This window comes from Poeciliopsis prolifica, unplaced genomic scaffold (genome assembly GCF_027474105.1).
Source record: "Poeciliopsis prolifica strain line A6 unplaced genomic scaffold, Auburn_PproV2 SCAFFOLD045, whole genome shotgun sequence".
NCBI lineage: Eukaryota > Metazoa > Chordata > Actinopteri > Cyprinodontiformes > Poeciliidae > Poeciliopsis > Poeciliopsis prolifica.
In genome coordinates, this window is record NW_026562420.1 from 1550302 (window position 1) to 1578134 (window position 27833).

At 39.4% G+C, this 27833-nt stretch overlaps 1 protein-coding gene across 7 annotated transcripts in view; it reads right to left on the minus strand.

The window, feature by feature from the left end:
* The window catches only part of lrba (LPS responsive beige-like anchor protein), a 213614-nt gene that overhangs the window by 179514 nt on the left and 6267 nt on the right, over window positions 1–27833 (minus strand). For all 7 annotated transcript variants that reach the window (XM_055056440.1, XM_055056443.1, XM_055056442.1 and 4 more), the window contains exons 2-19: window positions 14782–15013; window positions 12098–12198; window positions 11835–11930; window positions 11497–11618; window positions 11164–11290; window positions 10113–10232; window positions 8938–9084; window positions 8641–8838; window positions 7779–7912; window positions 6595–6703; window positions 6325–6477; window positions 5210–5378; window positions 4721–4800; window positions 3826–3888; window positions 3345–3442; window positions 3159–3251; window positions 1682–1790; window positions 1387–1468 (exon numbers count right to left, since the gene is read on the minus strand). In XM_055056440.1, the coding sequence (XP_054912415.1) occupies window positions 1387–1468; window positions 1682–1790; window positions 3159–3251; window positions 3345–3442; window positions 3826–3888; window positions 4721–4800; window positions 5210–5378; window positions 6325–6477; window positions 6595–6703; window positions 7779–7912; window positions 8641–8838; window positions 8938–9084; window positions 10113–10232; window positions 11164–11290; window positions 11497–11618; window positions 11835–11930; window positions 12098–12198; window positions 14782–15013 (2233 nt within the window). The remainder of the gene's footprint in view (window positions 1–1386; window positions 1469–1681; window positions 1791–3158; window positions 3252–3344; window positions 3443–3825; window positions 3889–4720; window positions 4801–5209; window positions 5379–6324; window positions 6478–6594; window positions 6704–7778; window positions 7913–8640; window positions 8839–8937; window positions 9085–10112; window positions 10233–11163; window positions 11291–11496; window positions 11619–11834; window positions 11931–12097; window positions 12199–14781; window positions 15014–27833) is intronic.

Here is a 27833-nt window from a genome sequence, read left to right on the forward strand (position 1 = left end):
GTTTCTCTCATTCATATCACATGGAGGTGAGTTTTCAAGCTGGTCCTCATTGCATCATTATGTGGAGATAACTGAAGTTTGATCACTGCTTTTGGCCAATAATGAGATTTTTAACTCATGTAGAGTTCCAGTCTCTCGAAATGTTTAGGAAACATTGTTTGATGATGCAATTATCAACAATTGAGTTTAGCTGATTCATAACAAATGACGCCTGAAAGCCGTTTACAAAAATAACTGCAGCCGATGTGTTGGTTTATAGACAGAAATCTAAAGTGGCGCCAATCAGATTCAAAGTCAGTTCCACATATTTTGGCCAGAGATATAAAATAGTTTATGAAGCAAATAGTGAAAACAATACAGAGTGACCAAACTACCTCATCCATTTTAGATTACCCAATTAAAAATCACATCAAGATAAATCAAGTCACTTACAATAATGCTGTATATAATTACATTTCATCATTTTGAATTTTTTTTGCCATTTTTCTGAGCCATTACATTTTAGAAAGATTGATTCTGTTCTAAAAGAAATGGAGCACTTTTGTTTGGAAAACAAATGTTTTTTCCATAATCATCAACATTTTCTCCGTGTTCATCCAGAATTGGAAGAAGCTCAAAGTTCTTCAAATGAAGCCGATCGCAAAAAATGTTTAGGAACGGAACAGCAGCATGTTCATACTCATGTCGTCCTAAAAACAAAAGATTAACTATTATTAACTACAAAAAAGTAAAGACGTAACCGACATATAAGCTTGTCACAAGGAATCAATTAATCACATGACAAATTCAAAGAAGCTTGATCATTTCCATTCAGATGATTAATATGTTTACAGAGATCGTAATCCATTTTATTTACGCTTTTGGTTGTGTGGGATTTTTATTTCAATTTTATTTATTGTTTTTGCTCATTTTGGTTATTTTTTGCTTATTTAAAATATCTTCTTGTTCCAGCGTAAAGTTTTCTTTACTGAATTAAATGTTATTTATCTTTTGAGAGGGCAAGCTTGCTTCCTTATCAAAAAAAAGAAAATAACACTTTGGTGTTGAAGCTCAATCATTTCTGGAACGATTTATTATCTGATAAAATTTATGGTGACAGGCCTACCTGCATGTAATTAAAATGAAAAAAAAAAAAGCGATAATTTGCTGAAACCATATTCCTCCATTCATCACGCTTTTATTTTCAAACCAATCCTGCCAGGAAACGACAGAGAACCTCGATAAAACAAGCATGAGTGTGGATGTGTCAGGCAGAGTGTTTGGGCCATCCTAATGTTTGGATCGGGGGTCCAACAGTCACAACACTGTTGGACCCGCACACACAGTCGGAAATTTACAGCACTGATGTGTTAGTGGAACAGCCCGGCGACGGAGGGAGGAACCTACGCGGGTTGACGATCTTCACGGAGGAGTCGGGGTCCGGATGCTGCTTGTGGATCACTTGGGTGCAGATCTGCTCTGTCAGGATCTAGGAGGGAACACAGTCAGTCAGACAGGGATTTGAGCTGGAAACGTCTGGACAGAAACAGCCAGCTGGGTTTCATTTGTGACCAGAGGCTGAAATTTTCCTCATTTAAAGCTGAATTTAGCACAAACACACAACTCTTATAGCTTATTATACTCGTTTTGTTTTTTTTTTCCTTGAGTCGTGTGAGCTTGGAGTGAGCCACAGCAGACCGACCTCAAACAAGGTGTTGTAGGTCGTCATGGTGAACGGGTTGGAGTGGAGCATCAGGCGTTCGGTGAGCAGCGAGAAAAGGCCGTGGGTCAGCATGACCTCAGACTTCCTCCTGATTGGGGGGGTGTGAAAACAGGGCCAAAGGTCAACGGAGCAGTGCAGTGGCGTTTGTCCAAAAATATTTCAAGGACAAAAGATAAAACATTTGCAGTGATAGAAAAGATATTTAGCTTCAAATAGCATGTTGCAGAGGGAGTAAAACATAAGAATTTAAACTTAAATAAACTTGATTGATTGCTTGATCCGAATCCAGACAGTCTTCTGACTAAAATAAGAAGAAAAAGCCACGGAGAACCAGCCGTCGCCTGGGAAACAGATCATCAAGACGTACTTTATGTTTGGAGTTTTACTGTTTAACATCATTAATCCTAAAATCTTCTCTGTTATTCCAAACTGATTTAATCCCCTGACTGAATTCTTTCTTTGACTGATTATTATCCGTTTTAAATGATTGCTTTACTAATATGTAGTTTTAATGCTCTGAATAAATAAGCGTTATTCTATTTGAATCTAACGTAGATGTTACTTTGACTTTACTTCTGTCCTCGTTTTCTTATTCTTGGTCGGAGTTTGATCAGCCTTACAAAAGTTTTAGACTCCGTCTCACGTTTCCTCTGTTCTCCCTTCCATCAGCCTCATTTGGTTCATGGTCTTCAATGTTTTTCTCATGTTGCTCTGATTCAACCTCAAACTGCTTCTCAACATCACAAGAGTAACAAACTATCAAAATGCAGAGTGCTATTTCAGTCAAATTATATCTCATATATATATATATATATATATATATATATATATTATACATACGTGTGTGTGCACATGTTATATGTTATTTTAAGTAATTTTATGATTTTTTTTTAATGAGCATGTTACAATAACTTTGATTTTTTTTAATCTAAAAATGTGATAAAATGTTCTTTAGCACCACAATATAAAGTTCCTCTCGGCGTATTTTAGGCCTGGCAGGTCACCAGGCTTTATTTATGCCCCCACCAGGTTAGGCATCGCTTATTTATTTAAGTCTTTTTAAAATGTTTGCTTTTTTTTTTAAGACTTTACAGTTGGTGTCCAGGAGTTAATCTTCCAATAACACATAATTATCAAGTGATATTTTCAAATTTCCTGTCAACTTTTAAAAATTTGAACTGAAAAACACGACGGGCCGTTGGATAGATGTCTGCTCAGCGCTCCAACCACCGGGCTCAGCAAGTTTTCTGGAGGAAACCTTGCATTATTACTAAACCAAATGGATTATCTGAAGAGATTATAATGAGCACAACATTTTCTGAAGCGTCTACTTAGACTGGAGCGCATTTGGAGAAAACAGAGGAGGAAGCATAGAGAAGGAAACGCTTGAGAGAGGAGGAAATACTGAAGAGGAAACAGTGAGGAAAGGAGGATATTTTGAGGAGGAAACACTTACTTTGCTGATAAGCTCTTCAGAAAGTAGCCCATGACCTTCAGGGCCTGGACTCTTATCCCTTCATTTTTGGAGGCCAGCAGCTTATAAATAACCCTGTTGGTACATTTTAAATAACATGTTAAATAAATAATAAAGTGCCAAGTCTCACACTAGCTTAATCCCATGTCTAAGAGAGTCTGTAATCACCGGATTCCGTTTCTCTGGTCAAAGGCTTGGACCATGGTGCCGGGGTGTTCAGACATCAGAGCCACCAACAACTGCAGCACATCCATCAGGTTTTCATCCTGAGGAACAGAGAGGAAGCAAACTGAAGCTGAAGCTATCACCACCGTCTATCTGCAGCCATTTAAGATCAGCTGCCTGATCACTTACTGGTACCTGCAATCACACCTGTAGTCACAGCAAAATGTTCAATAACACAGAGGTTATTCATTCAAGTTGTTTTTGAACAGTATTTCATTCTTCCAGTGCATCTCACTAAGTATCTCTTCTAATCTTTATTTTACTTTTTTGTAACCTAACGATAAACAAGACCAGATGTGATATAAAAACAAGCAGATTTTAAATATTAAAATCAAGTAAGAGAGCCTGGAGTTGCAGTGAACGTTTGCTGCAGGCTGCGGCAGTGTCACGTCGCCATCTGGTGGTCAAGTCTCTGTCTGCTCACCTCGTGCATGGTAAGGAGGTAGTTGAGGATGCTCTGCAGCTCGTCTTCCTTCACTCCGTGATCCTGAAACAAATCCACACCTGAGTTATACCAAACCTGCCTGTCCTCAGCGGGACACTCTTTAATGGTGAGGAAAAAACTAACAGTTGTGTCTGTAAATGTTGTCCTAACTTTTTAGGATAGTCTCCAACATATTCAATTCTAATACACAACTTTCACTAGAGAACCAGTATATGGAGTTTTCTTATTATGGGATTTGATACAAGGTCATTAGAAAACTTAAGAAAAAATATCTTATTTCATGAACTGATTATTAAAAGGGTGGTATTATGCCTTTTCCAGGTACATAGTGCCTTTTTACAACACATTCAATTATGTTGAAAAAAATCCTATACATATCAAATATGACTTAAAAGAAATTTGATCGTAATTTAACAACTTAAAATTGAGTCTCCGCCTTTTTAAGAAACTCTTGCACTTTCTAAAACTTTCAGGAAATCACCACAACATGGCTCCTCTATTAACGCTTTAACAATGTTTTACAAGCGGCACTGAAAAGTAACTCCTATAAATAGCGCAGCAGATGCTTAGTTCCACCAGGTGTTTGCCAATTGCTGCTGGTTAGTCTGAAGGAGCTGAGTGGAGGACTGCTGCTCTGTGAGGCAGAAGCTTGGTAGAGGAACTGCTCTGGAGAGGAACTGCGTCCTCAAAGGCAGGACCAGGTCTAGCCAGGCAATTTGCTCAACTGAAAAGGATTTCTCAAACATGCATTAAAAAAAAAAAAAACAAGAAAACTCCAGGTATGTTTTTCATGAACAGCTTCATAAAATGATGTAAAATTGAAAAAGACACATTTATATGATTATATAATGCTGGTCCTTTAAAATGAGCTCACCTTCATGATGAGCTGCTTGATGAAGAGCAGCAGAAAGGCTCGCAGAGAGAACATCTCCTTCTGATTGGGCCGCGGACCATCTAAAAACACAAACACACCATCAACTGGGTCTGTTCCTCTCAATGCCTGTTTTTACTGCGACAGGAAAATAAAAAGAGAATAAAAATAACCTGAAATATGTTTGTCTTAATAAATCTTAATATATTTTTTGTCGCTCCCTAGACATTTAGACTCTGTGAATCAGCCTTAAAGCAACTGAGAAACTTCTGCATTAGTAGTAATAGTTCAATTAGTAAAATGACTAAAGAAATGTTCTCTGCAGTAGCATGAGAAGCTGAGGTGACATGGAACTTTATTATTTCTGGTTATTGCTCCTAAATGACATTATACAAGCTGTTGGAGCGTTTTCTCCTGTTTTAAACATGACTGTCACATTAAAAGCAAACACAGGAAAACAATAAAGAAGAAAGGAACAGGAAGTGTTTTTACCGACGCCTTTGGGTACGACTCCGCTGCGGTCGTGGGGGTTGACGACCCAATAGAAGTACTTCAGGGTATGCATGACCTGCAGCACGGTGCCCACCCTGCGGACGGCGTTATAAATTGTGACAGTGCTGATGAACTCTGTCGCCAAGTAGGTATAGAGCATCAGCTGCACCTGCACAGATCAGAAAACATGCATTTCATCGTCATCAACTTTATTTATAAGGCGCTTTAACGCCAGCCGCAGCTGAAACAAAGGGCTGAACAGAAGTAATAAAAGAATAAGATTTTTAAAAAAAACATAAAAATCAAGTGTTGAAGCTAAGCGCACAATAATGAATGAAAAACTCTATTCAAAGCACAATAAAACTACGTAGATGAACAGATAAAATCTGCATCATTGAAGAATAAGTAAAATCAAGTCTCAGTTGGGCTGAAGGCCAGTGAGTAAAATCAATACTTCAGACAGGATTTAAAAACGGACAGTGGTTCAGCACACAGGCAGGGCTGATCTGTGAGGCGGGTGTTTGGAAACCTGCAGCTCAGAGGAGGAGTTGCGTCCTCGAAGGCGGGGCTAGGCCCACCTAAGCGTTTGAACAGCTGAATGGTTGCCACGGGAGATTAAAGAATTTCTCAAAACATGCATGAAAGAATCAAAGTAACACTCCAGGTATGTTTTTAATGAGAGAATAAAATTATGACACAACATCGAGATCAAAACAGTTTTACGTAATAAGACACCTTTAAATAAATGATAATGAATGCAGCATAGGTTGTACTTATGCTGGTCTAATAAATAAACGTCTGTTTGTGGATACAATGTGACAAAATGCAAAAAGATTTCAGGGGCATGAAAAGTTTTTCAGGTCAGTCTACAGTTATGATTTTCTAATTTCTTAATAATCCTTCTCTCAGGAGCTTCTGTACGTTTCCACAAAAACATTTTCGCCTTATACTAAAAAATGTGAAAAGTTATTTAAAAAAAGCCATGGAAATAAAAAGGAAAACCTTTGAGCTCAACACTCATCAGCTTGCTGTACTTCAGAGACTAGTCCATCTCCAGAGTTGAATCAGCTCTGTAAAAGCAGGAGCAGTGGAGTTTAAGGGTGTGGTTGCATTACCTTGGCTGGGGCGTGGATCCAGATGGCTGGGTTGAACAGAATGTGATCGCACAGCTGCTTTAGTAAGTAGATGCCGTTCTGCAGGTTGCTGAGGTATCTGGAGAAGGCCAGGACAATGTCCAGGACGGGCCGCGTTACATGCACCTTGGAGGACTGCAGCACAGAGACGGAGGAAAACATGGCAACTGGGCTTCAACTGTATTTTCTTACAAAGGTAAGGCTAAACGGGAAATCATCATCCGGAAAGGGGAGGACGTTTAGAGAGGTCACCTTCTCCAGCGTGTAGCCGATGACGAGGAAGCCTTTGCAGGCCAAAACCTGCTCCTGCATAGCCACCGAGTTCTTCAAGAGCTCCATCATGAAGGATAGCAGCGTGCAGCTACTCGCCAACACACACAGAGACAGACAGCAGCTTAGATGGAGACAATAATCTGTGAGTTTCTGGGAATGCTCAGATTATTGTGAGTTATCCCATAAATCTTCTAGGGCATGAATGCAGCCTGGACTGGAGTGTTGTGAAGACAGATCTTAGACCAACATTGACCAACATAGTTGATGTGTACTGGTGACTTTGGTGATGGCACTCATCAAAATATAATGTTTGTTACCATTTTGTTGTTTGTATGGTGTTTTTAATGACTGCATTTTGTGTTTTTGAAATGTAAAGCATTTTGAACAGCCTGGATGCTAAAATGTGCTACATAAATAAACTTGATCGACTGACAGACTAGAGATGCACAGATCAGACATAAATATCTAAATCAGTCCAGATACTGAAATAAATTCTAGTCCGGATATCGGTGCCCGATCAATAATTCTATATTTCGTCCTCTTTGTAACTTCATGCTTTATAATGTTACATCATATCTAGAACTCCAAATTGCCTTTTCTGAACCATTTGAAAGAGGGTTTGTTACCGTTTATTGTTTACACATTTCATCAAGGTCATCAGCCTTTTGTTTTTGTCAGTTTCACTTTCAGATTTGTTATTATTTATTTCAGATTGGCTGTTCCATTCCAAATTACATTGACTGAACAAATTAAAGTTGTGTTGTTTTCACATGTTTGATTATGAAGCTGTACTGGTGTAGAGTTAGCAAATAAATTTGTAATTCAGTACATTTATGTCCAAGTGTAAAAAAAAAAGAAAAATAAATCTATTTTCAGTAAGTTCAGCGCTGTTTTTCTGTGTTGTATCAGCCGATAAACCTCAGATATGTGTATCGGAAGTGAAAAGGTGGATTGATGGATCCCTAGTCAAGATCGAACTATAAAAACAGTGAGATAGATTCATTTCTCAGTCATAAGGTTGTAGTAAAACCAGTTCTTTCTCTGAAGACAGAATTTAATGACATGCAAAACTGAAGCAAATAACTAATAATTAAGTCTCAATCTGTTCATAAAGCTGTTTAGCTGAGCAAACCGAAAGGAGAAGCAGGTTGCGAGGTCTTTACCAGACAGTTGTGTCGGGCTCCTGACTGCAGGGCTGCCAATAATCCAGCTGTGCAAACAGAGGGAAAAGGACCTGGACGCCACCGATGGAGTGGATGCCGCTCTGCACTGAGTGAGTCACCACAGCCTTCACGTCCTACAACACACACATCAGAGCATTACGAGAAATATTTTTGCATTCATGTAAAAACCATAAGTTTCATTGCTGACAGCAGTAGGGTTGAAGTCAGATTTGCCACATTGCATTTCATTTCTCAAAGGAAAAAAAGTCAAACAATAAATTTTGATCAACAATACTCCAGTTTCCCTTGATCAGTTTCCACCAAAATATGAATTCTTTATTCCAAAATAGCAAACGGCATAAAACCGAAGAACCGGTGCATATTATTTTCCTATTAGGTCAACGTTTGGTACATTTAACTGGACTAAACAAAAGAACTTTGAAATCAGACATCAAAGTAAACTGGAAATGTCAAGTGGCTGTTAAAACCTTGGTCTTTGCATATCCACTTTTAATTTTATTATTGAACTATTTTATTATGAAGTATCACCCCTTTGAATAACAATTCTGGTTGTTCTACCCACTGTGAGTATTTAAATATTTAAACACATTTGTTATTTCAATTATAATGAAAACCATAATTGTTTTTATTATGGTTGTCTATCCTGACAGAAAATTTTCCATTTCCACAAAACCGAATGAATGGGATACAGGGTCATTTATATTCAGAGTGTGTGTGTGTGTGTGTAAACTGAGTGTTTGTGTGTTGAATGAAACCAGATGAACAGGTCCTAACAGCTTCAATCCAAACAGTGGGCCTTGTTGTGATTCCAGCCCCAGCTGAATGGTGAGTGTCTGGTTACCTGCAGCATGAGAGCGTGTGGAGAGTGGACAAAGATGGAGGCGTTGTCCTTCGGGGAGGACTCCAGGCAGAGCTGGGCGTCCGTGGCGCAGGGGTTGTAGGTGAAGGCGATGCTGGAGGCCAGCTTGCCGTCGTACAGCAGCATCTTATGATGCTCCGCAAACAGCAGGTCGCTCTCCGCCCTGTGCTTGAAGGTTCCCTGCGTGACAGCAAAAAATAAAATGAGGGAAATAATTCGGATAAGAAGAGATTCGATTTCGACGGGTCTCTATCAGTATCAATGTGTGTGAGTATGAACCTGGTAGCCGGGCCCCAGCTGATAGATGGCCAGGATCTGAGCGGCGCTGAGAGCTTCTGCAAATAGGTAAACGGCGCCCATCTGGCCACAGAAGACACGGTTCACGTCGGCCGTCTCAGACGAGCCGAGGAAGCACTTGTCGAACGTCTGCGGGGGGAAAACAGGGAAACGAACAGAGGGTTGGGGGGAGGAGGTAAAGGGTTAAAACAAGCAAATCCCTGCTGGCTGATCTGCCTCTGATCATCAGTGAATCAACAGTCGGAGGGCTGAGAATAATCAGGCCTGCCTAATGTCCAAACACAGTTTTGGGTTTTTCATTATAGTTTAGTTTCATTTCGTTGTGACTTCTTGTTTGTTTAGTTCAGTTAGTTTTACTGGTAACATTTCATTTGAAGGGGTGTGCCTAAGACTGACATAATAATACTGTCTTAATGATACCCATTATAAACATTCATGAATGTTTATGACTGCTGTCATGAAGTAACATTTGATAAATGACAACTGTAATAAAAATTTGCATTAAAAATTGTATTGAAAGTGAATTAAAAAGTCTCAACTTAGCATTATTTGGAAAATAATGACTTTTTTGAAAAGTTGCATTAAAACTAAAAGAGTCAACTTTGCATTAAAAGTGTCGTCATTCAATGAATGACGCTTCATGACAACAATCGTATAAATATTCATGAAGTTTCATGTCTTTGAAACTTGATAAACATAAAAGGTTCATTTTCATGATGTGTTATGTCATGTTTATGACAACACTATCAGTTTTTTGCAGGCTAGTATAAGAGCTGTCAGAAGGAGAATGGAGTGATGTCCTTTGCTTATGTGAACTGCTTGTGTGTGGGGGGGGAATTATAATTTTAAAAGGCTGATAAATAGACTCAAACACAATATGGAAAGATGTTATATTTATAATTTCAGTATATTTTAGTTATATAAACACATGACATAGTTCAAGTTAGCTACAGTTTTTTCCCCATTAATTAAAGTTACTTATTTCAATTAACAAAAATGTTTTATCAATTTCAGTTTTCATTATTTTGTTACTTTTATTTCACTATGATCAGTGAAAAATGATTTTCGTGATTGCTTGGACATGTTGCTGTTCTTCTAATTTTATTAGCATCAATATTATCATTATTGCCATGGTTAATGCCATTAGAGCCACTTACGTCGCTGGTGTTGACGAACCAGGCGATGTCTCCGTAGGAGGCCAGCTCTCCGTTCACAAAGCAGCTGATTTCACTGTTCTTCCACCGATTGTAGACGTGAACCAGAGTCACCATGTACCACTGCAGCAACGACAACATGTTACACCTCAGCACACATCCCAACACATTCTGACCACAGCGGACGAGCAGACAGTTCTAGTTCATTAACCCATTTCCATCAGAACTCGTTCCCCTCAAGGTATCGCCTCACCTACTTATTTCTCATCTTCTTGTAGTTTTTCAACTACTGAGGTAATGCAATGGACATTTTATAACTATAATCTGAATCAACTAAAGTTAGCTTTGTGGATTATTCTTATTTCTGCTTTTCCTCACACACATTCTGCTCTACAGATGTCTGTGCAGGAGGTTTCTTCCTGTCAAAGGGAAGTTTTTCCATTCCACTGTTGCTTCGTCCATGGTTGATATGAGGGATTGCTATAAAGTCAACAAGTCAAGCAATTGTCGCCCTCTGCTGGTCCAGGAGGAGTGAGTGCTGCAAGTCAATGACTCAATGCTCTGCTGGGTTTCCTAAGACAGAAACTTTTTAAACTATTTTCAATAATTAATGGAGCTCAATGTCATGTTTGATAACTAGGATCAATTAGAATGTATGCGAGATCGAATTGGAATCACTTTTTTTGTAAAGTGGATCAGGACAATATATTGTGAATGGGCGACAGAAAGAAAACGAATTTAATTGCAGGTTTTGTGCAATGGGGAAGCAGTCTGGTAATTCCATTCATTTCAGCTGGACGATCTGACAGGAAGTGAAGTCATATTTTGCATGAAGCTCAAGAGGATTTGTCAAAACCACTGTGGATGACAGATTGGCCTTTGATTTATTTTTTGCTTTTGTTTGGTTGTTTTAATTCTTATTTCCAACTGTCTAAATTGTCAGTTTTATTAAATATGAACAATCTTTGATTTCAGCTCCATAATTGTCCAAAATGTCTCAAAGTGGTGCACTGTTGTGCAGATGACAGACTGATCGGTGGGATTCCTTCCATACCTTCTGTGGTTTGAAGTCGTACTTCACGCAGTGCTGGAAGCCTTTGCTCTTTGATTTCAATGAGGTCACTATCAAACAGCCGCCCACAAAGTGTGCAGAGTAGCCCATGCCTTTGCTGGTGCGGAAGCTGCAACGAAACGATCGGAAAACACACATAATGTTAGGCGGGGCACTCAGGCACAGCTGAGCAAGTATTTATATTTTAGTTCAGTGAGTGTGACAGCTGAGGCTATAAACTGGCATCATGGTTTCCACTAAGGTGATAACGATGATGATGATGATGTAGTTTTACTCAGCCCAGCAGCTGTAAGAGAGGGAGTCACCATCACCTACCAGTATAAATAAGGCTTGTCTTTATCCACGTTGATGTTGTTTAGAGGATCCATTCGGATCCACGTGTGGAACGTAAATCCATACTGGTACGGCCATCTTGCAATGGGGGGCAGAGCTATAGCCTGGTGGAATCAAAATATCAATATATGTGAACAGCGGGAGACAAAAAAAGCAACAAATTGTAGCAACATGATCAAATCCCTGTAGTTGTTATAGTCCAAGTACGGCCGCCACATCTACCTCAAACCAAGATCCTGTCATTCAAGTCTAACAACAAATAAAAACTTAAAATTCCTGCCATAGATGCTTTTCATCATCTGTGTGTGGCGCGTACTCACAGCTGCGTTCTTCCCAGGGAAGCTGAAGAAGGAGTCTGGACCGTTCCTGTGAGCCATGGACTTCAGCACCGACAGAAGCTTCACGGCATGACGTGGCTGAGGACAGAAATCAGCCTGTGAGTTACTTTCACTCTTCATCAAAAAACTAGACGCAAGTGTTTATGTGGAAGCTAATGGGAAATCTAACATAAATAAGGTGATAGATTTTATAGAACATTGTTTAAAAGTTTCGAGCACATCACCACATTAGGATTCTGACTCACCCACTGTCCCTGCTCCCCTTGCAGTTTACTGAAGAAGAGCTTGAGCTCCTTTACTGTGATGCTGTAGCTGGCAAGCACACCCAACATGTCCACCAGCAGGTCTGCAATACACACACACACACACGCACAAGGTAGAGGATGGGGGTCACAGCTGGAAATGAACAAGGATTAGCCCTGGCCTGACGAAAACACAGAAACTGATGAGACAAGGTAAATGACTTTACCTTAAATTGGTGTTTCAATCGATTAAAAGTTTATAACAGTCTGATGTGAAGTGAGGCTTTATAGTCACAATAACAACATATCTATAGAATATACAGCTGCAAAGTGTTACAATATGTAAATATGAATGAATGGAGTCTGTAGTGATAGAAACGCGAGCGGTTGATTGTTAACTATGCTTTAAGGAAACTTCATTTCTCATCAGCCTTGCTTGATGTGACTAAACCACTGGAGGACAGAGCTGCTTACGCTGGACAGAGGTCACTGAGCACAAACTGGACTCCCTCCGGATCTGCAGATGTGCAAAACGCTGCTCTGACACTTGAGACCGAGACTTTACACTGTAACTCAGTCAGCACTGCACCATCAATCAATTCATGCAGCACTGGAGGGTGAGGTCATGAGGTCACAAACTGGGGGGCGGGGAGGAAATCATGAAGTTTGCCAGAGACTTCTACTAATCTTACTCTGCTGACTCCTCTGTGGGAGGTTGTGTCTTTAGCTGCTACAGGTGAAATATGCATCATAGCTGCAGCAGGCTTCTAGCAGAGGAGCTGGGGAATTATTGACTCGATAAACACAATCCTGCAGCACTATTCACACAGGGAAATGATCTGCCTTTAGAGTGGTGGACTTTAACCTCCAAACAGTCGGTCTGGTTCTGGATTTTATTGAGCCAGATTTCTGCAGGTGTTCATCTGGGTCACTGGTCTGCCTCCGCTAAAGTTCAGCTCAAAACTTTTACCTATATCGTATTCAACTAATTTACCCGACATCTAGAAACACAGATACCTCCCCAGGCCACACTGTCTGTGACAGGAGCATCACTAAGGTGCGGCAACACAAGCTGCTAAGCAAATCTCTAACAGCAGTGTGTGGGTCGCAGTGCAGCCTAATGTGAAACCAAAACCTGTGAGCAGTCTTCACACAGAATGTCAATGATCAATGGTCCTCTATAGAGGCCTCAGAGCTGTTTAGAGAACATTGATGAACAAACAACATCATGAAGTTGAAGGCTGGAATGATTCATCGATTATTGAAATAGTCTTCAGCTAATTTTGGAACCTATTAATTGTTGACCGGAGTATAGACATGCCTAAAGTTTACATCTGGAAATTCAGTGCATGTGCACAATGCTGGAGGGCAAAACGCCGATTCTTTGACTCGTCATTCATAACCGCGCTGCCAGTGGAACAATTCTGTTAGCAAAATGAAACCTGGAGATGGAGGTATTACTAATTTAGTGCAGTGTGTCACAGCAAAGAGAAAAATAATGCTGAAAAACCTTTGAAGAACGATTCAAAACCACTCACTTTTTTCTCACTGTCAGCTGTGACACTCATTGCCATAGCAACTGACTGACAGCAACACTAACCTATCAGGTTTCAACATAAAAAAACTAACATTTCCCGCACAAAGAACAGAACATTACAGATGTATGCGATTATTAGTAAATGACTGAATAGAGTTAGCTAATTTAAACACCTGCTCAAATGATGATCCATCAGATAGTGTGTGTGTGTGTGTGTGTGTGTGTGTGTGTGTGTGTGTGTGTGTGTGTGTGTGTGTGTGTGTGTGTGTGTGTGTGTGTGTGTGTGTGTGTGTGTGTGTATTTAGGTCACCTCATTTATTTTTTACTTGTTTAATTGAACTGAAAGACACCAAATTCCACACCACATCTACATGTTCAAGTTGTCATAGTCAAGCTAGCATAACTGACCTACTTGCCCCTCTCGCTACATTTCTTTATTAAAACTTTTCCTGACTATCTAGTTGACATAATGTTGATCATTAGTAGCCAAACAACCCGTCTCATTTTCTTTTAAATATCACCCATACATTTAAGAATTAGCATGTCATGCTGACAACCTGACAGCTAGAACCAATGGAAGTCATTGTCTGCTAAGTCATCAGCGAAATGGAGGGGGGGATCTTGCGTGTGACATCAGACTGCAAAGTGTTTACACATCCTCAAAAAAGGAAATTTGCTGGAAGAATAACTCAACCAGAGCCATAATAACAAAATGACACATTTTGAATTAAAAATATGAAAAGAAAAAAAAAACGCCAAAAAAACAGCCGTCTGTAAATACATTCTGCCCAGAACTCTTATAGAAGCAGTTTACGCTTCACCTGGTTCAAGTTTTGTGAAAAAAATGATCTATTCAGTACCTTTTGCTATCGAGTTATTAATTTGTAAACCAAAAATAATCAGATCAGCAGTACACTGTATTCATGTCAAGGCAAACAGAAAGGCCTGAGCTCTTCACATATTGACATTACAAATATGTTTCAACTGAAGACATTTCCTCTTTTTTAGGCAATAAAATGTTATTTTCTTATTCAAAAAGGAACTGTATTTTTTGTTCATCTGCATTTTAAAAAGGCTCAACATATTGAATGATAATGTCCCAAAAGTGAAAATGTAGCAATAGCAAATAAAAGGACATTTTCCCCAATACCTGCAATCATGCTGTCAGTGGTGGAGATCCTGTGCAGCACCTGCTGAATGAGCTCCACCTCAGTGCACCCCTGCAGGTTCCGCACACTTTTCTTGAGGATGGCGGTGAAGATGCTCCAGACCTCGGCCTGACACGTGGGCTCACACTTGTCCAGCAGCTCCACCATGCACACAATGCTCTCTGGCTCCTGGATGATGAAGTTCATTTCGAGGTCAAACTGACCGCCGACCAGCTGGAGACGGAAACACACACACGGAAAAAAAATACATAAACACACATTTGCCTGAGGGTCACTGGTCTGCTGATAAAACTGCTGATCCAACAGCTATGAAAGAGACTGAAGAAATTTTATGCTTTCAATTATTTTTTTTTAAATAGAGTGTACACCGAAGCAGGTCTTAGATGGTTGTGCATTAAGTTCAGAAAACCAATATTTATTTGTACCTTGCAGCAAACAGTTAACAGCTGTGCTTTCATTAGCCACTAAATTGTGCAAATTGAAATAACAAAATAAAGTTGTGTAATGAAACATTCTGAAAAAGAAAAACTTTTTTTTGATAAAACGTGTTGTGCCACAATGAGAGTTTTTAAGTCATATCATACAAATCACATGATTAACAGCTGGCTGCTACAAATAGGGATGGGTGATGTGAACTTAGAACTTTATCACAATATATTGGATAAAAACAATTACTTTTTATAGGTAATAAATAGTTTTGTAAGACGGTGCCTGAATGCACCAAAAGCACAAACATTGTTCTTGAAAAGTGTTCTCATCTGAAATAAACTTCAGGACGCTTCTTACTTGAAAAAGATTGCTTTATATCACTAAATTGCACACATTAACAGCATTTAGTCAGATGTTTCAATTTTCTGATTGTTATTGAGAAACTCATAAGTTTTTCCACAATAAATGACAAACGATACAATAAATACCCACTCCTACTTATTACTGGCAAAAACCACAAAGACAGGAAGAAGTAGGAGGAGGATGATTTATGTGATTTTAATTTTATTTCTTATTTAATAGAAACACCGCAGGTGTATTTTTTCCGATCATTTGTCTATATTATCAGAATATAGACAAATAACTGCACAAATATAATGGAAACGCAGCTGCTGAGACACGGGGTCAACAAGACGCATCAAATGCAGCCGTCAAGCCAAACGTCAACAACCAGTGGGAGCAGAACTTGGCGCTCTGCTGTTCCTGCAGGAGGAGTTGGGATGCTAACAGCGGCTGACCCAGCCTGTCAGACAGCGCTCAGGGCTGCAGCGGCGTGCACTCAGGTTATTCAAGAGGAAGCATGCAACTGCAGCAGAGATGTTAACCTTCCACTGATATCACGCATTGTTTTTCATGTCCTGTTTTTTAATAACGTGACATCAGAATAAAAAAGCAGCACGTTTCATTTTCCAGATCAGCTGTTATCTTCCAGCTAATCCTGGAGTCCCCAGCTGCGACACATGAACTATACAGTTAGCTGCATCAGGGCAGAGGGCCACAGTGATTTACTTATTGCAAAGAGCTGGTGCTCTTTTGTGTCTGGAATGAAATGGATGAGCTATAAATGTCATCATCTGTCACGGCTTAATAGCCGCGGCAACATTTTTATTACCTGCCCCTGCTAATAGAAAACGATAAGAGAAATAACAACGATGTCAAATTAATATGGTTAGAATGTGTTCAGACAACAGGAAGGCTTCATTTAATGCAGCAAACAGGATGACAGAGGAAGCTACTCCTGTTACTGCAATTGGAAGATCTGGGAAGACCAACAGTTTATCTTTATGCAGTCATTCCAAAGTTTAATTAATTGATCAAATAGATTTAACACCCAGCCCTAACAGAAACCATCGACTAATTTCAGTTTTCATCTGCTGAACCAGGGATGTGAGACCTGCAGCTATTGAGCCATAATTGCTCACTTTCTATTAAACGATGAAATATTTTTTTTAAGTAGTAAGAACATTAAAAAAAAAAATTATGTTCACCAGGGGTCACTGAATGATGTGTTGAAAATGATGTTGGTTGCAGAAGCCATCTGCTCTTAATGAAAAGTTGTTTAATAGACGTCTGTGCATCTGTTGCTTTCCTGGGACAACTTTCTACTAATTAGCCCTTCGTGAATGGAACTGCTTTAAACACTGTTGTAATTGGAATCAGTCTGACAGTACAGGAGGGAGATGTAGGCGGCCTGCCTCAAGTCTCACTTCTTCAAAATATTTGATCGTCCGATCCAATAAACATCACTACATATGTTTCAATAGCAAAACAAGCTAGCATCGGATCTGTCAAGTTCTTCAAAGGTGCAAACTCACACACTGAACTCTGTTGCTGAACATTGAAAAACTCGAAACTCATTACTGTCTGCTAAAATTGATCAAAAATGTGTCTGCACTGCCTATACTCGTTTTTTGATGACAATTCTTGTATTAGTAACTTGGTGGTGGAGAGCCCGGGCTGCCATGCCCAGCCTCTGGGTTCCATTTTACCACAGCAGGTGATGTATGAGCCTGATGCGGCGCCCGAGTCGTTCATCCATCACGGTGGGCTGACTGAGGGGCGACGCACGGGGGGCTAATTGGCTGCCGACACTGGAGTCTCACTGCAGTGGCAACCAGAAGGAAAGCTGGGATGATGGGGATCATTTCAGACACATTCTGTCACCGCCTGAGAACAGGAAGGAGCTCCGAGCTGAGGATGAACTGCTCCATGACCTTGGGACACTTTCTCATTGTGTGAGGGAGTGTGCAGAAATCTGACCCTCCTGCTTTTTGAGATGCACCGACATTGATATCTCTATTGGTCCTCATAATGAAATAACTTTGCCCCATCTACACTGAATAGGTCACATCTATTCAGTGTAATTCTGTTTTGTGCTCTGAGCTCCATTATGATTTATTATGTATTTTACATTACTCTTAGAATTTCTCATTTCACTTTCTGAGCCATTTGAAAAGAAGGTTTGTTGGAGTTTATTTTTACATGTTTGACCAAGGTGGTCAACCTATTTTTGTCAGTTTATTTATTTAATATAAATAACTCCTAACTGCACTACCTGAACAAATTAGCCGTTTTTACATGTCTGACCAAGCTTGTGAAACTACTGGTCTATTTAAGTGAGCTGTAGTGGTGCAGTTATAACATAAATTTGTAATTCAGTACATTTATGTAAAAAACAAAAAAAACAAAACAAAAAGAGAGACATTGGAAGTCAATTTAGCTACATTTTCTGTAACAAATTGATACAAACATCATATCAGAAGTGAACAAAGTGGATCACTGTACCTTTATTCACCACTGACACAAATATATCTGTCTCATTAATCTCATTTGTTTTGCATAGGCTTGTCACCTACATTTGAATTCATCAAATGAAACTGAACAACAAACGGTTAAGGTGAAAACAAAAGTTACAAACTTTCAAGAAAAAAAAAACAACCTCACATTGATTTTAATCTCTGAAATTTTCAAGAAAGAAAACTCCTGAGTTTGAAAAGTCAAATCTTTTTATAGAAAATTTTAAACTTTCCAAACTCAGAAATTTCCAAATTTTTCTAAATAGATTTTTTTTTCCTGGCATAAATATACTCTTATTTTTCTATCTACATTGGCCCTGATACGTCGTTGTATCAACCTAATAGGTTTCTGTTTTGGTACATTTGGTAAATGTGACTAATAATATTAATAATTGCGGCTGTTTCAGTATTAGGTCGTCTCGTGCATGTTCTCCCAGTGCTGCAGCCTGGTGTCCTCCATAGACGGCGGAGTGATCCTGGCAGCCAGACACCAGATCTCTGGGTAACCCTGCCTGGCTCTCCGCTCCAGAGGTCTGCCTGAATTAATCATGGCTGAGCTGCTCAGCAGCCACTGGGACGAAACACGCGGCACAACAAGCTTCTCTCGTCTCCATGGAGAACAACAAAGGCTGCTGATAGGCCGAATGAATCACACATGAACTGTGAGTTAACTTTATCTGAGAGATAAACCAGTCAAACTGTGTTAATTAGTTGCTGCACACTTATGATGTCCACTTAGACACATGACACCCGAGCAGCTATTCAGCCTTTAGACTGAGTGAAAATGGGATATTATAAATAAACAGGAAGCAGATGCTAAACTAGCCCACCTGCAACTAACTAATACCTGAGGTATAGCACAATTATAGTAATGAATATTTTACCGATTTACACAAATATGCGGAATTTAAAAAAATAATATTTTCATCTTTGATTAAACTAAAAGCGTTTTAATGTGAAATGAGAAAGAACCGCAGAATAATAAGCAGAGTTATCCTGTCATAGAGTCATTTCTAATCATTTTAAATTTGAATGCACAGCCTGACTGAGACCATGACAATGCAACAGGACTGGAATGTGACTCTGTGTTGAAAATGGCTGGAATTTCTAGGAAGGCTCTGAATTCCTCCAGACCAGCCGTCTGCAGCCTCTACAGACCAGAGAGTCATTCTTCCCCTCAGTCCAGCTAAACCTATCCTGCTAAGGAGCAGCTAATGTTAAAACTTTAAAAAAAATAAAGTAAGAAAGACTACTAAAAATACCTTTCCCATGGAAGATTGAAAATGTTAAAATATATATATATTCCAAACTCATAAGAACTGGATCTAAATACAGATTGTTCCTACCATCAGTCATTCTGTAGTGGAATTCCAATGCAATTATTAAAAAAGAAAAAAAGGACTTAAGATCTGCTACATTCTGCATGTGTTGCATCTAGATTTAAATACATTAGTTGTTTCTGAAAGGGGATCTATTATGCATCTTTTCAACAGGTTAGGTTTGGTTTATGGCACTGATGCCCAAAGTCGGTCCTCACTCCCTGGTGGTAGTCACATCCTCAGCATGTCAGTGTTCTTCTTAGGCCTTCTAATGAGCCATCATTTGATCCAGGAGTGTTAAACCAGGGAGAGAACTAAAACATTCAGGATGCCGGCCCTGGAGGGCCCACTTTGGGCACTGCTGGTCTATGGTATGAAGAAAACATGTTACATTTGTGCACAAAGTCATTCTCTCATAACGAGATATCATCTGGTCACTGCTCCCTATTTTGAGCTCCGTTTAGAATTAACTCTTTCAGGCTTCTGTCACGTTTATGCAAATAAGCTGCTGCTGACCACGCCCCTTTTCCTCCCCCAATTTAATGTTCGCAATTGGAAAATGGCTGTAAACAGACGCACAAAGGTGAATGTTTGACTGAGTCAGACCCAGAAGTAGAAGTGGAGCATTCTGAACTAGCATAAAGGATTCAGCAGCAGTAACTTAAAAATCAGGAGGTTTTTAAAATGGCTCATTTTCCAGACACCAACAAACATGAACTTGTTTCCAGAAAAAGGATGAAAGGTTCTTTTTAGCGCTTGGACCGTTTTTAGAAGCAGCAGGGACTCAGATGGAAGAACAAAACCATCCAAAGCGAATTTTGTATAAGTCCCCTTTAATTATTTGTAATATAAAGAGCCATTGTAGAAGGTTTGAAGAGATTTTGTAGTTTTCAGTTCAGTACAAAGATATGAAAATCTAATTTTGCATGAAGGAAACGACCAATTCAGTAAATTAGGACTAAAAACATGGGGACTTTAAATGGCAGCTTATGTAACAAGCCAGAACAACCACATTCATGTTAATATGAATTAAAGGAAGAAACCTCTCATGGTGGCAGAGAGGCTGTGCTGCTCACCGCTGGCCTACATTTTCAACAGCTCTCTGAAGTGAAATTATTTTAACAAGCCATCCTGTCAAACTTAACACAGTTTAGTTTATTCATCCATAAGAGGCGAGACTCAACAGATGAGTCGTCATATGACAATATCCAAATATCAATCTCACTAAGCCGCTGATGGACATTCAGCTCCAGCAGACAGGAAGCTCAGCATAGGATAGAAGGCATGCTTTAATTTAGCTTCAATTTAATTATTGCATCCTTCAAACTTAAGGTGACCATTTTTAATGAGGTCTCAGATGTATTGCACAACTGTTAATACATCTACATTTTAGAAAAAGGAATTTCTCAGGAATTGCAAATCAAAACCAAATGAATTTGAATTTAGGGGAGTAGTTGTGCAACAGTCACTGTGCTTCCTTCAATCATACAATTGTGCAAAATAAATTTAATGGAAACAGCAACTTTGAAATAAACTCTTGATCTTTTTTTTTTTTTTTTGCTAAGATGTTCAGCTGTATCAAAATCTGTGTTTTTTTCATCTTTTTCACGTCAAACAAACGGATGTCACTACTGGCAGAAACATCGAAGAAGATGACAGGAGGTAGTTGGAGGATAATGGCGCGTCATGACTTTGCTGACTTATTGCATGAACAAGATTATTCATGCGTGATTTTTATTGCATTTCTTGTTTAATGGAAACACTGCAACTGCCAAGACTGTGTTTTTGTCGACATTAGCGGAATTTCAACAAAGTTTTGCACATGTTTGAAATGGTGGCTGCCATTTTCCACCTCTTACTAATCACCAGATTTTTCTCTTCTTCTATTTTGACAAGCCAGCAAAGGAGATTTAAACATCTGACATGATGTTTTGGCTGTAGCCAAAACTTTATTATGCTCTGTAGATCTGACAGACAATGACCTGCAGTATAAGCATATGCTCAATTGTATTAAAAAGTCTAGCAACACCTGTAAACCAAAAATCAATTACTATGAAGACTAAACCGTGGCAAAAACAAACCATAAACTGTGATTCTTTGTATTTAGAGAACCAAATGTTAGTGCAGACATATACTGACTGCTACTTGAGGGGAACCAAAAGAGAGTCTGATACACACACACTATCTCCCCATCTAGTTTAAACTGAAGGCTGGCTGCTATTGTCAACAAAAGGAAAGGGCTTCTGCGGAAACGTCCCTCATTAGACTGAGTCTCAGCCCAGAGGCAGTCACTCAGCTCCAGTAGGTTTAACTCATTTTAATCCTCAATATGTAGAGGATTAAAAATACTGAATCAAGCTACTGAAACAGGTCGTCTTCTGAGAAAAGACGGCTTTGGCATTGACGGAAATCAGTACAGCTTTGTACTCCTGCAAAGAGCAGGAAGTGGAAGAATTGGTTTTTCTTAAGATGTGGACCAGAGCGAAGATCATGTCTTTTTTTTTGTTTGCTTACTAGTGCCTGAACATGTGATCAGAGCGTCTGGACCAGGGAGGTGAAGGAGGGAAGAGATAAGGATTAGTCATTAGTGAGGAATTTCAGCCTGACCTGGTCCATGAAGACTTCAGACATGAAGACCCTCCCTGCAAGCCAGGGGAAATAGCTGTATGTGATAGGATCAATGTAAAAGATTTAGCTATCTTCAAACAATAATGAGTTAAATGAGTGAAAAACTCTGCGAACGTTAGCAGATATAAACAGTTTTTAATAGTTTCCACCTCTAGTGTCCACTGACTTCATCTGCACACTTAAACAACAGAGGCCTTAAAGTCTTCCACCTTATCAGATAGAACAAACATTCAACTTGGTCAAGTCCAGGACCTTAACCTCCTCACATCAGTCAAGGTTTACAGAGTCAACTCTTCACTATGAGTGTAATAACCAGTGGATTGAATACATCTCTATGTCATGAGAGTGGTGATATGAGACAGATAATCAGTGAAAAGATCAATCTCCTCCGCCTCCTCCATGAGCTACTACTGTCATCTGAAGAAATTCACTGCTCCTAACCAAAACAACCAATGAGAGCAAGGAGGGCCTTAGAGCTGCCAATCAAACTGATGTACTCGCTGCCAAATGCACTAATGGTGGAGAAACAATTTATCACAGTATAACAGCTTCAGCAGAACAAATTTAAAGGCTTTCATAATTTATTACATGCTTTGCTCTTCAGCTTAAGGAACCCCAAAATAGAAATATTTAAGTGGATGAATGAATTATTGTTTTACCCAGATAAAAACAATAATTCATTACCATAACATGCCTTCCTGTATTATTCAATTACCATTAAATTCTGTAACCTCAATCCTGAAATCTTGTACTGCGATAGTACTTTACAGTAAACCTTTTTAGGAACCACAAACCTTATAATTTGCCTAAACATGAGAAGAAAATCCTGGAATGAGATCCAGGAAGTGGTGAGTAGTAGTTCCTTCCAGCCAAACAGGCTTCCTGTGGTTTATCCTGAGTTGTCACTGGGGCTTCCGCTGCTACTCCTAAAATCCTGCTCAACAAAGGAGCTCAGGAGTGTCTGAGAATGGTAACGCAGTTCCTTATGGGTGGACTGGGGATGGGGAGCAGCAGCAGGCTGAAGGTTTTAGAACAGTTTGCTCTGACTACACATTTGAAGTCAGTTATATTTGCAAGTTAAAACACACAAAGCACTGCTTTGATGGAGAGACGGAGGTTAAGTCAGAGAGTCTGAGCTTTCATAAAAAAATCCAACTTCAGAACCATTGAAATGAGGTGCACCAATTTATTCACCGCTCAATTTACGAGTGTCTATTTTCTTAATTTTGGGAGCTCGATGATCGGCCGATTCTTACACGTGAAGCCGATCTTATCCCTGATCTTATCTGCTTCAGCAAGGGTCTAAAAAAATCCACCACTGTCCTCTTCTGCTCTCCTGTGAGAGAGGTTTGACTGCCTGACCGGCCCATCAGGTCATGTCTGGAGGTTCAGTTAACAATAGTCACCTTACTGTTGCCAACTCAGCAACTTTATTGCTATATTTAGTAACATTTTAGACAAAAAAAAATTGGTATCGGTCAAAATCAGATTCGACAGATCAGGCTTTTCAAAGATTGGTAATCGGCGAACGCAATGCAAACACTTTCTTTGCATTAGGAGATCAACAATGGTATGCTACTACTGGCAGAAACGACAAAGAAGACCACAGGAAGTGGTAGGAGATGATGGCACGGCATGTTTTTAACAAATTTATTTCTGAGATTTTAATCGTGTTTCTTATTTAATGGAAACACCGCAATTGCAAAATTTTGTTTTGTTGATATCGGAATATTGACAAAGTTCTGCACATGAGCAATTTTCTTTCAACACAGACTATACGACCACTTTTGTGGGGTTGGGGAGACATCCCAGCTACAGAGCAGGAGAAGCAGATAGGCCTAAAACACCAGATGCTTTCATGTTTTCCTCTATGGAGGAAGAGGAGTGACTGTGAAGCTGGGCTGATGCAGCAGATAACAGAGAGAAGCAGATAGCATTTCATTCAAGAGTCAGATTAGACTGCTCTGTTGCCACAGAGGGCAGAGAATGCCAAAGGAACACCCCACACATACACACACCGCTCTGATCCCACCTTCCTTCACCGCTGACAGAGTATGTGCGAACAAACCCGTCATTCCTCTGATCATCCACTTGGCAGCCACATTTCAAATCTTTATTTCTATTTCAAAAAATACATCTAATTTTAAAGAAAGAACATGTCTTTGTAATTCCAGGAAAATGTAAAAATAGTGAACCTAGATTATTGCTTGACGCTGCTTTAGAGATGCGCTAGGTTCAAGAAGCAAGATATTTAAAGAAGCAAAGGAAGCAGTTAGCCTGCAGCAATTCAGCCCTGGACCAGGAGGAAGGTCATCTGCGTTAACATCACAGCAGCCAAACACATGCTGCAAACACTAACACAGATATGAAACTTTAAAAATAGCTCACAATACGAGTCATTCATCTAGAAAACACAAGAAGGAAATCAAAAAGATGAAAACTCCTGAGGTTTTTTTCCACTGATATGTCTAAACTACATAACTGCTGTTTCAGTTTCAAGCAACTGAATACTTTTGAATTTGCTTCCTTTAAATAGACCAATCCTGCACCTAATCAAATCTGAGTTCAAAGCAAACATCAACTGATCAGGCATAACATTATGACCAAGTCTAGTTAAGCAGCATGTGAACATTTTCTCCTCTAGCATCTTAGGAGCTGCAGATCCAGGTCTGCAGCAGGCAGGAACCCACAGAAAGGTGTAGTGGTAACCTAGCAACAAGATCATAAGAGCTGGACAGTAAATCAAAAATCTATATTGTGATAGACATGTGATCAATATCAACTGATAATTCATCTGATAGAATATTCAATTATTGCTCTGAACCGCATAGCATTCTAAGCAGAGGGAAGATGTTATCCACTCAACATCTCACTGGGCACTAAAGAAGGGCAGAGGCATCAATTAACTCATTCACTCTTTGGTTACCTAGCAACAGCCTGTTGAGTAACTTGCGCAGCAGCAGTTTCAGGTTTCTTCACCATGCCTCACAACTGCTTAAAAATAAAGGATGCAACATGAAAACCGTGGATAAAACAGGAAAGGAAATGCGACCAATTAGGAAGCATTTCGGATATTTAGTACAAAAAAACTAATCAATAGTTACATGGAGCTTTGATATTTTTGAAAGATGAGGTCCAGTCCAACAGAGGAGACACTTTAGCTGAAGGAAATGCTGTAAATTGAGAAAAAGTACATAAAGAGAGTGTTGTGTGTGACTGTGTAGCCACAGATCAGTCAGAGTGGAAACCATTTTTGTTGACCGCTGTGGTTTCTCTCCTGGCACAGAGCAGAAAAGCTTCAGCAGTGCTCAGAGTTGAACAACAGTGAGCCCCCTTTATTCCATTTCACTGGAGTGTGTGGGATGTGGAGGGTCCACCCAGTGGCCTACGCGCCCCACACCTTTAAGCCCCGTCTCAGTGGCCCCCACCCACATCTGATCCCTTATTATATGTGGGCGGGACACACTGACCATCATGTTCATGGTAAGACTGCAAAGATGCACTGTTTTCACTTCCAATACCGATTTCTGATATTTACTACAGAAAAACAGAGCTGAATTTACTTAAGATGTTTTGTTTTTAAAAAAAACAGACAAATATAGAGAGTTACACATTTATTTTATAACGCCGAACCAGTACATCACACCAACATCCACCAATATCTTCATAAGATTCAAACATGTAAAAGCAACTTTCATTTGTTCAGTCAGTTCAACCAGGAGTACAACCACCAATGGACAAAATAAATAAACTGACAAAACAAAAGGTTGACTACCTTGTCAAACATGTAAAAAATAAACTTCCAAATGATTCAGAAGGTTTAATTAGGAATTCTAAATTTCACATTTTAGACAGAATTACAGATTTCTTTTCTGATAATGTTAGAGAACTGTGTCTGAGAGCAAATTCAATCATAACCCATAACTATTGGTGGCCACAAAAAAATAAATCAGAATCAGAATCTACTTTATTGATCCCCAAAAGGAAATTAGTTATCTGTGGACAGGCTCCTTTTATCCAAAGTATATAGCAAATACAAATAAAATGTATAACACAAGTGTGAATTTGCAAGTAATTTAAATTTAAAAATATATATACAAATAATTAAATGTAAATATCAATGTAAAATTAGACAAACTGAAATAAGCATGTACATCAAAAATGAGGCAAGAAAATGCATATGCAATGATGCAACATGATCACAGTTAATATGCTAATTATGTTACTTTTAACTAAAGCTGCATATTGCAAAAAAAATCTTAATCCACAGATCAAGTCTGATTTTAATGAATTATTTCATTCTTTCCTATAACTCAGCACAGATTTGATGATCATATGAAATATTTCAAGTTGAAAAAAACAAAATGAAACCAACTTGAGTGGGCTATTCCCTGCTAACCCTGAGCTCTTCATCTATATGACCGCCTTCACATGAAACTGTGAAGGCAGTTTCATGCCTTCACATTTCTAACTGTCGTTCAGAAATGTGAACTACTTTTTGCATCCCTGACCTTTTCCATCTCATTAAACATTAAACCACAAACACTGCTGTGGAGTTTGTTAGTTTGAGCCTTCCTGTCTAAATACAGAGAATGCAGCAATTAGCTTATATTGCTAACTTCAAACAGCACCACGCTAGTTTCACAACTTCCAATAAGATCTTCCTCAACTCTGGCTCAGCATCTGATGGAAACATTTAGCTGATGTCAAAGACACTTAAAATGTTAATTCTTTCATGTTTAGTTCAAAACTTTTTTGAAAATATAAATGTTTTGGTTTTAATGTGTGTAAGCAGAACTTGGCATTAGCTCTTCTGAAAGGTGTTTTAGCACAGTGCCGCCCTGAAGACACAACTTTTCTCATCTGCTGTTATAATGGAATCAGTGTTAACCATCCACATCATAACTGTAACCTTCTTCTGTTTCACCAGAAACCTTTGAGATGCTGGCCTGATGTTCTTCACAGGCCTCTAGCACTTTCTGAAGGAACCGAAACAAACGCTACCAACACCCTACAATACAAGGCTGTGGTTGAGGGCGTCTCGCCTCACATGGAGCTCCAGCAGCGATATGCCCGACAGGGCTGGAAGATCTGATTCTGCTCAGCTGGTGTTCCTCTTTCATAAAGCCCTGTTTTACCTGAAGAACATCAGCAAACTAAATATTTATGAAAGGTAATGTTGGGACAACTGACCTGTTCAACGGCCTGAAAGGTTAGAGATCGCACAGCGTCCATATTGGCCAAATAACTATACTGGGTCTCTATATGGACTGTCATTTATGTTCAAACTCTGGGAGAGGGCGGTATGGAATTGAAGTTTTATCACAATATTTTTTATTCGATTTCTCAATTAATAAAACTGTTATTTGCAACAATATCCTCATAGTTTCTATTGCGCAGAAGAACAGATTGAGCATGTTGATGTAGTGAATCACAGCTATGGATTGTTCACCAACTGTGGATCAATCTGCCTCTTTATCAACCAGCAATGTCCACAGGTGGATCGGTCATTCAGAAATGCTTACAGCACACAAAACAACATAGACAGATCCCTCAGCCCCCCAGGGCTTTCCTCATTCAGGGCTTCGGTTAACTACACCAAACGCAAACAAAGCAGGCCTACTTCCTGTGACCCTGTGGGTACCATTTACATCACATGTGGCCTAAACAAATTGAATGCATACCCTTAAACCTGCCTTTCATAATTCTATTGGACAGAGAAATACACTCCCCAACAACAAGAAGCCCAACTGATTTTTCTCCAAAGTTGGGAATGACTTGAAATATCTGTACTGGGAGCCG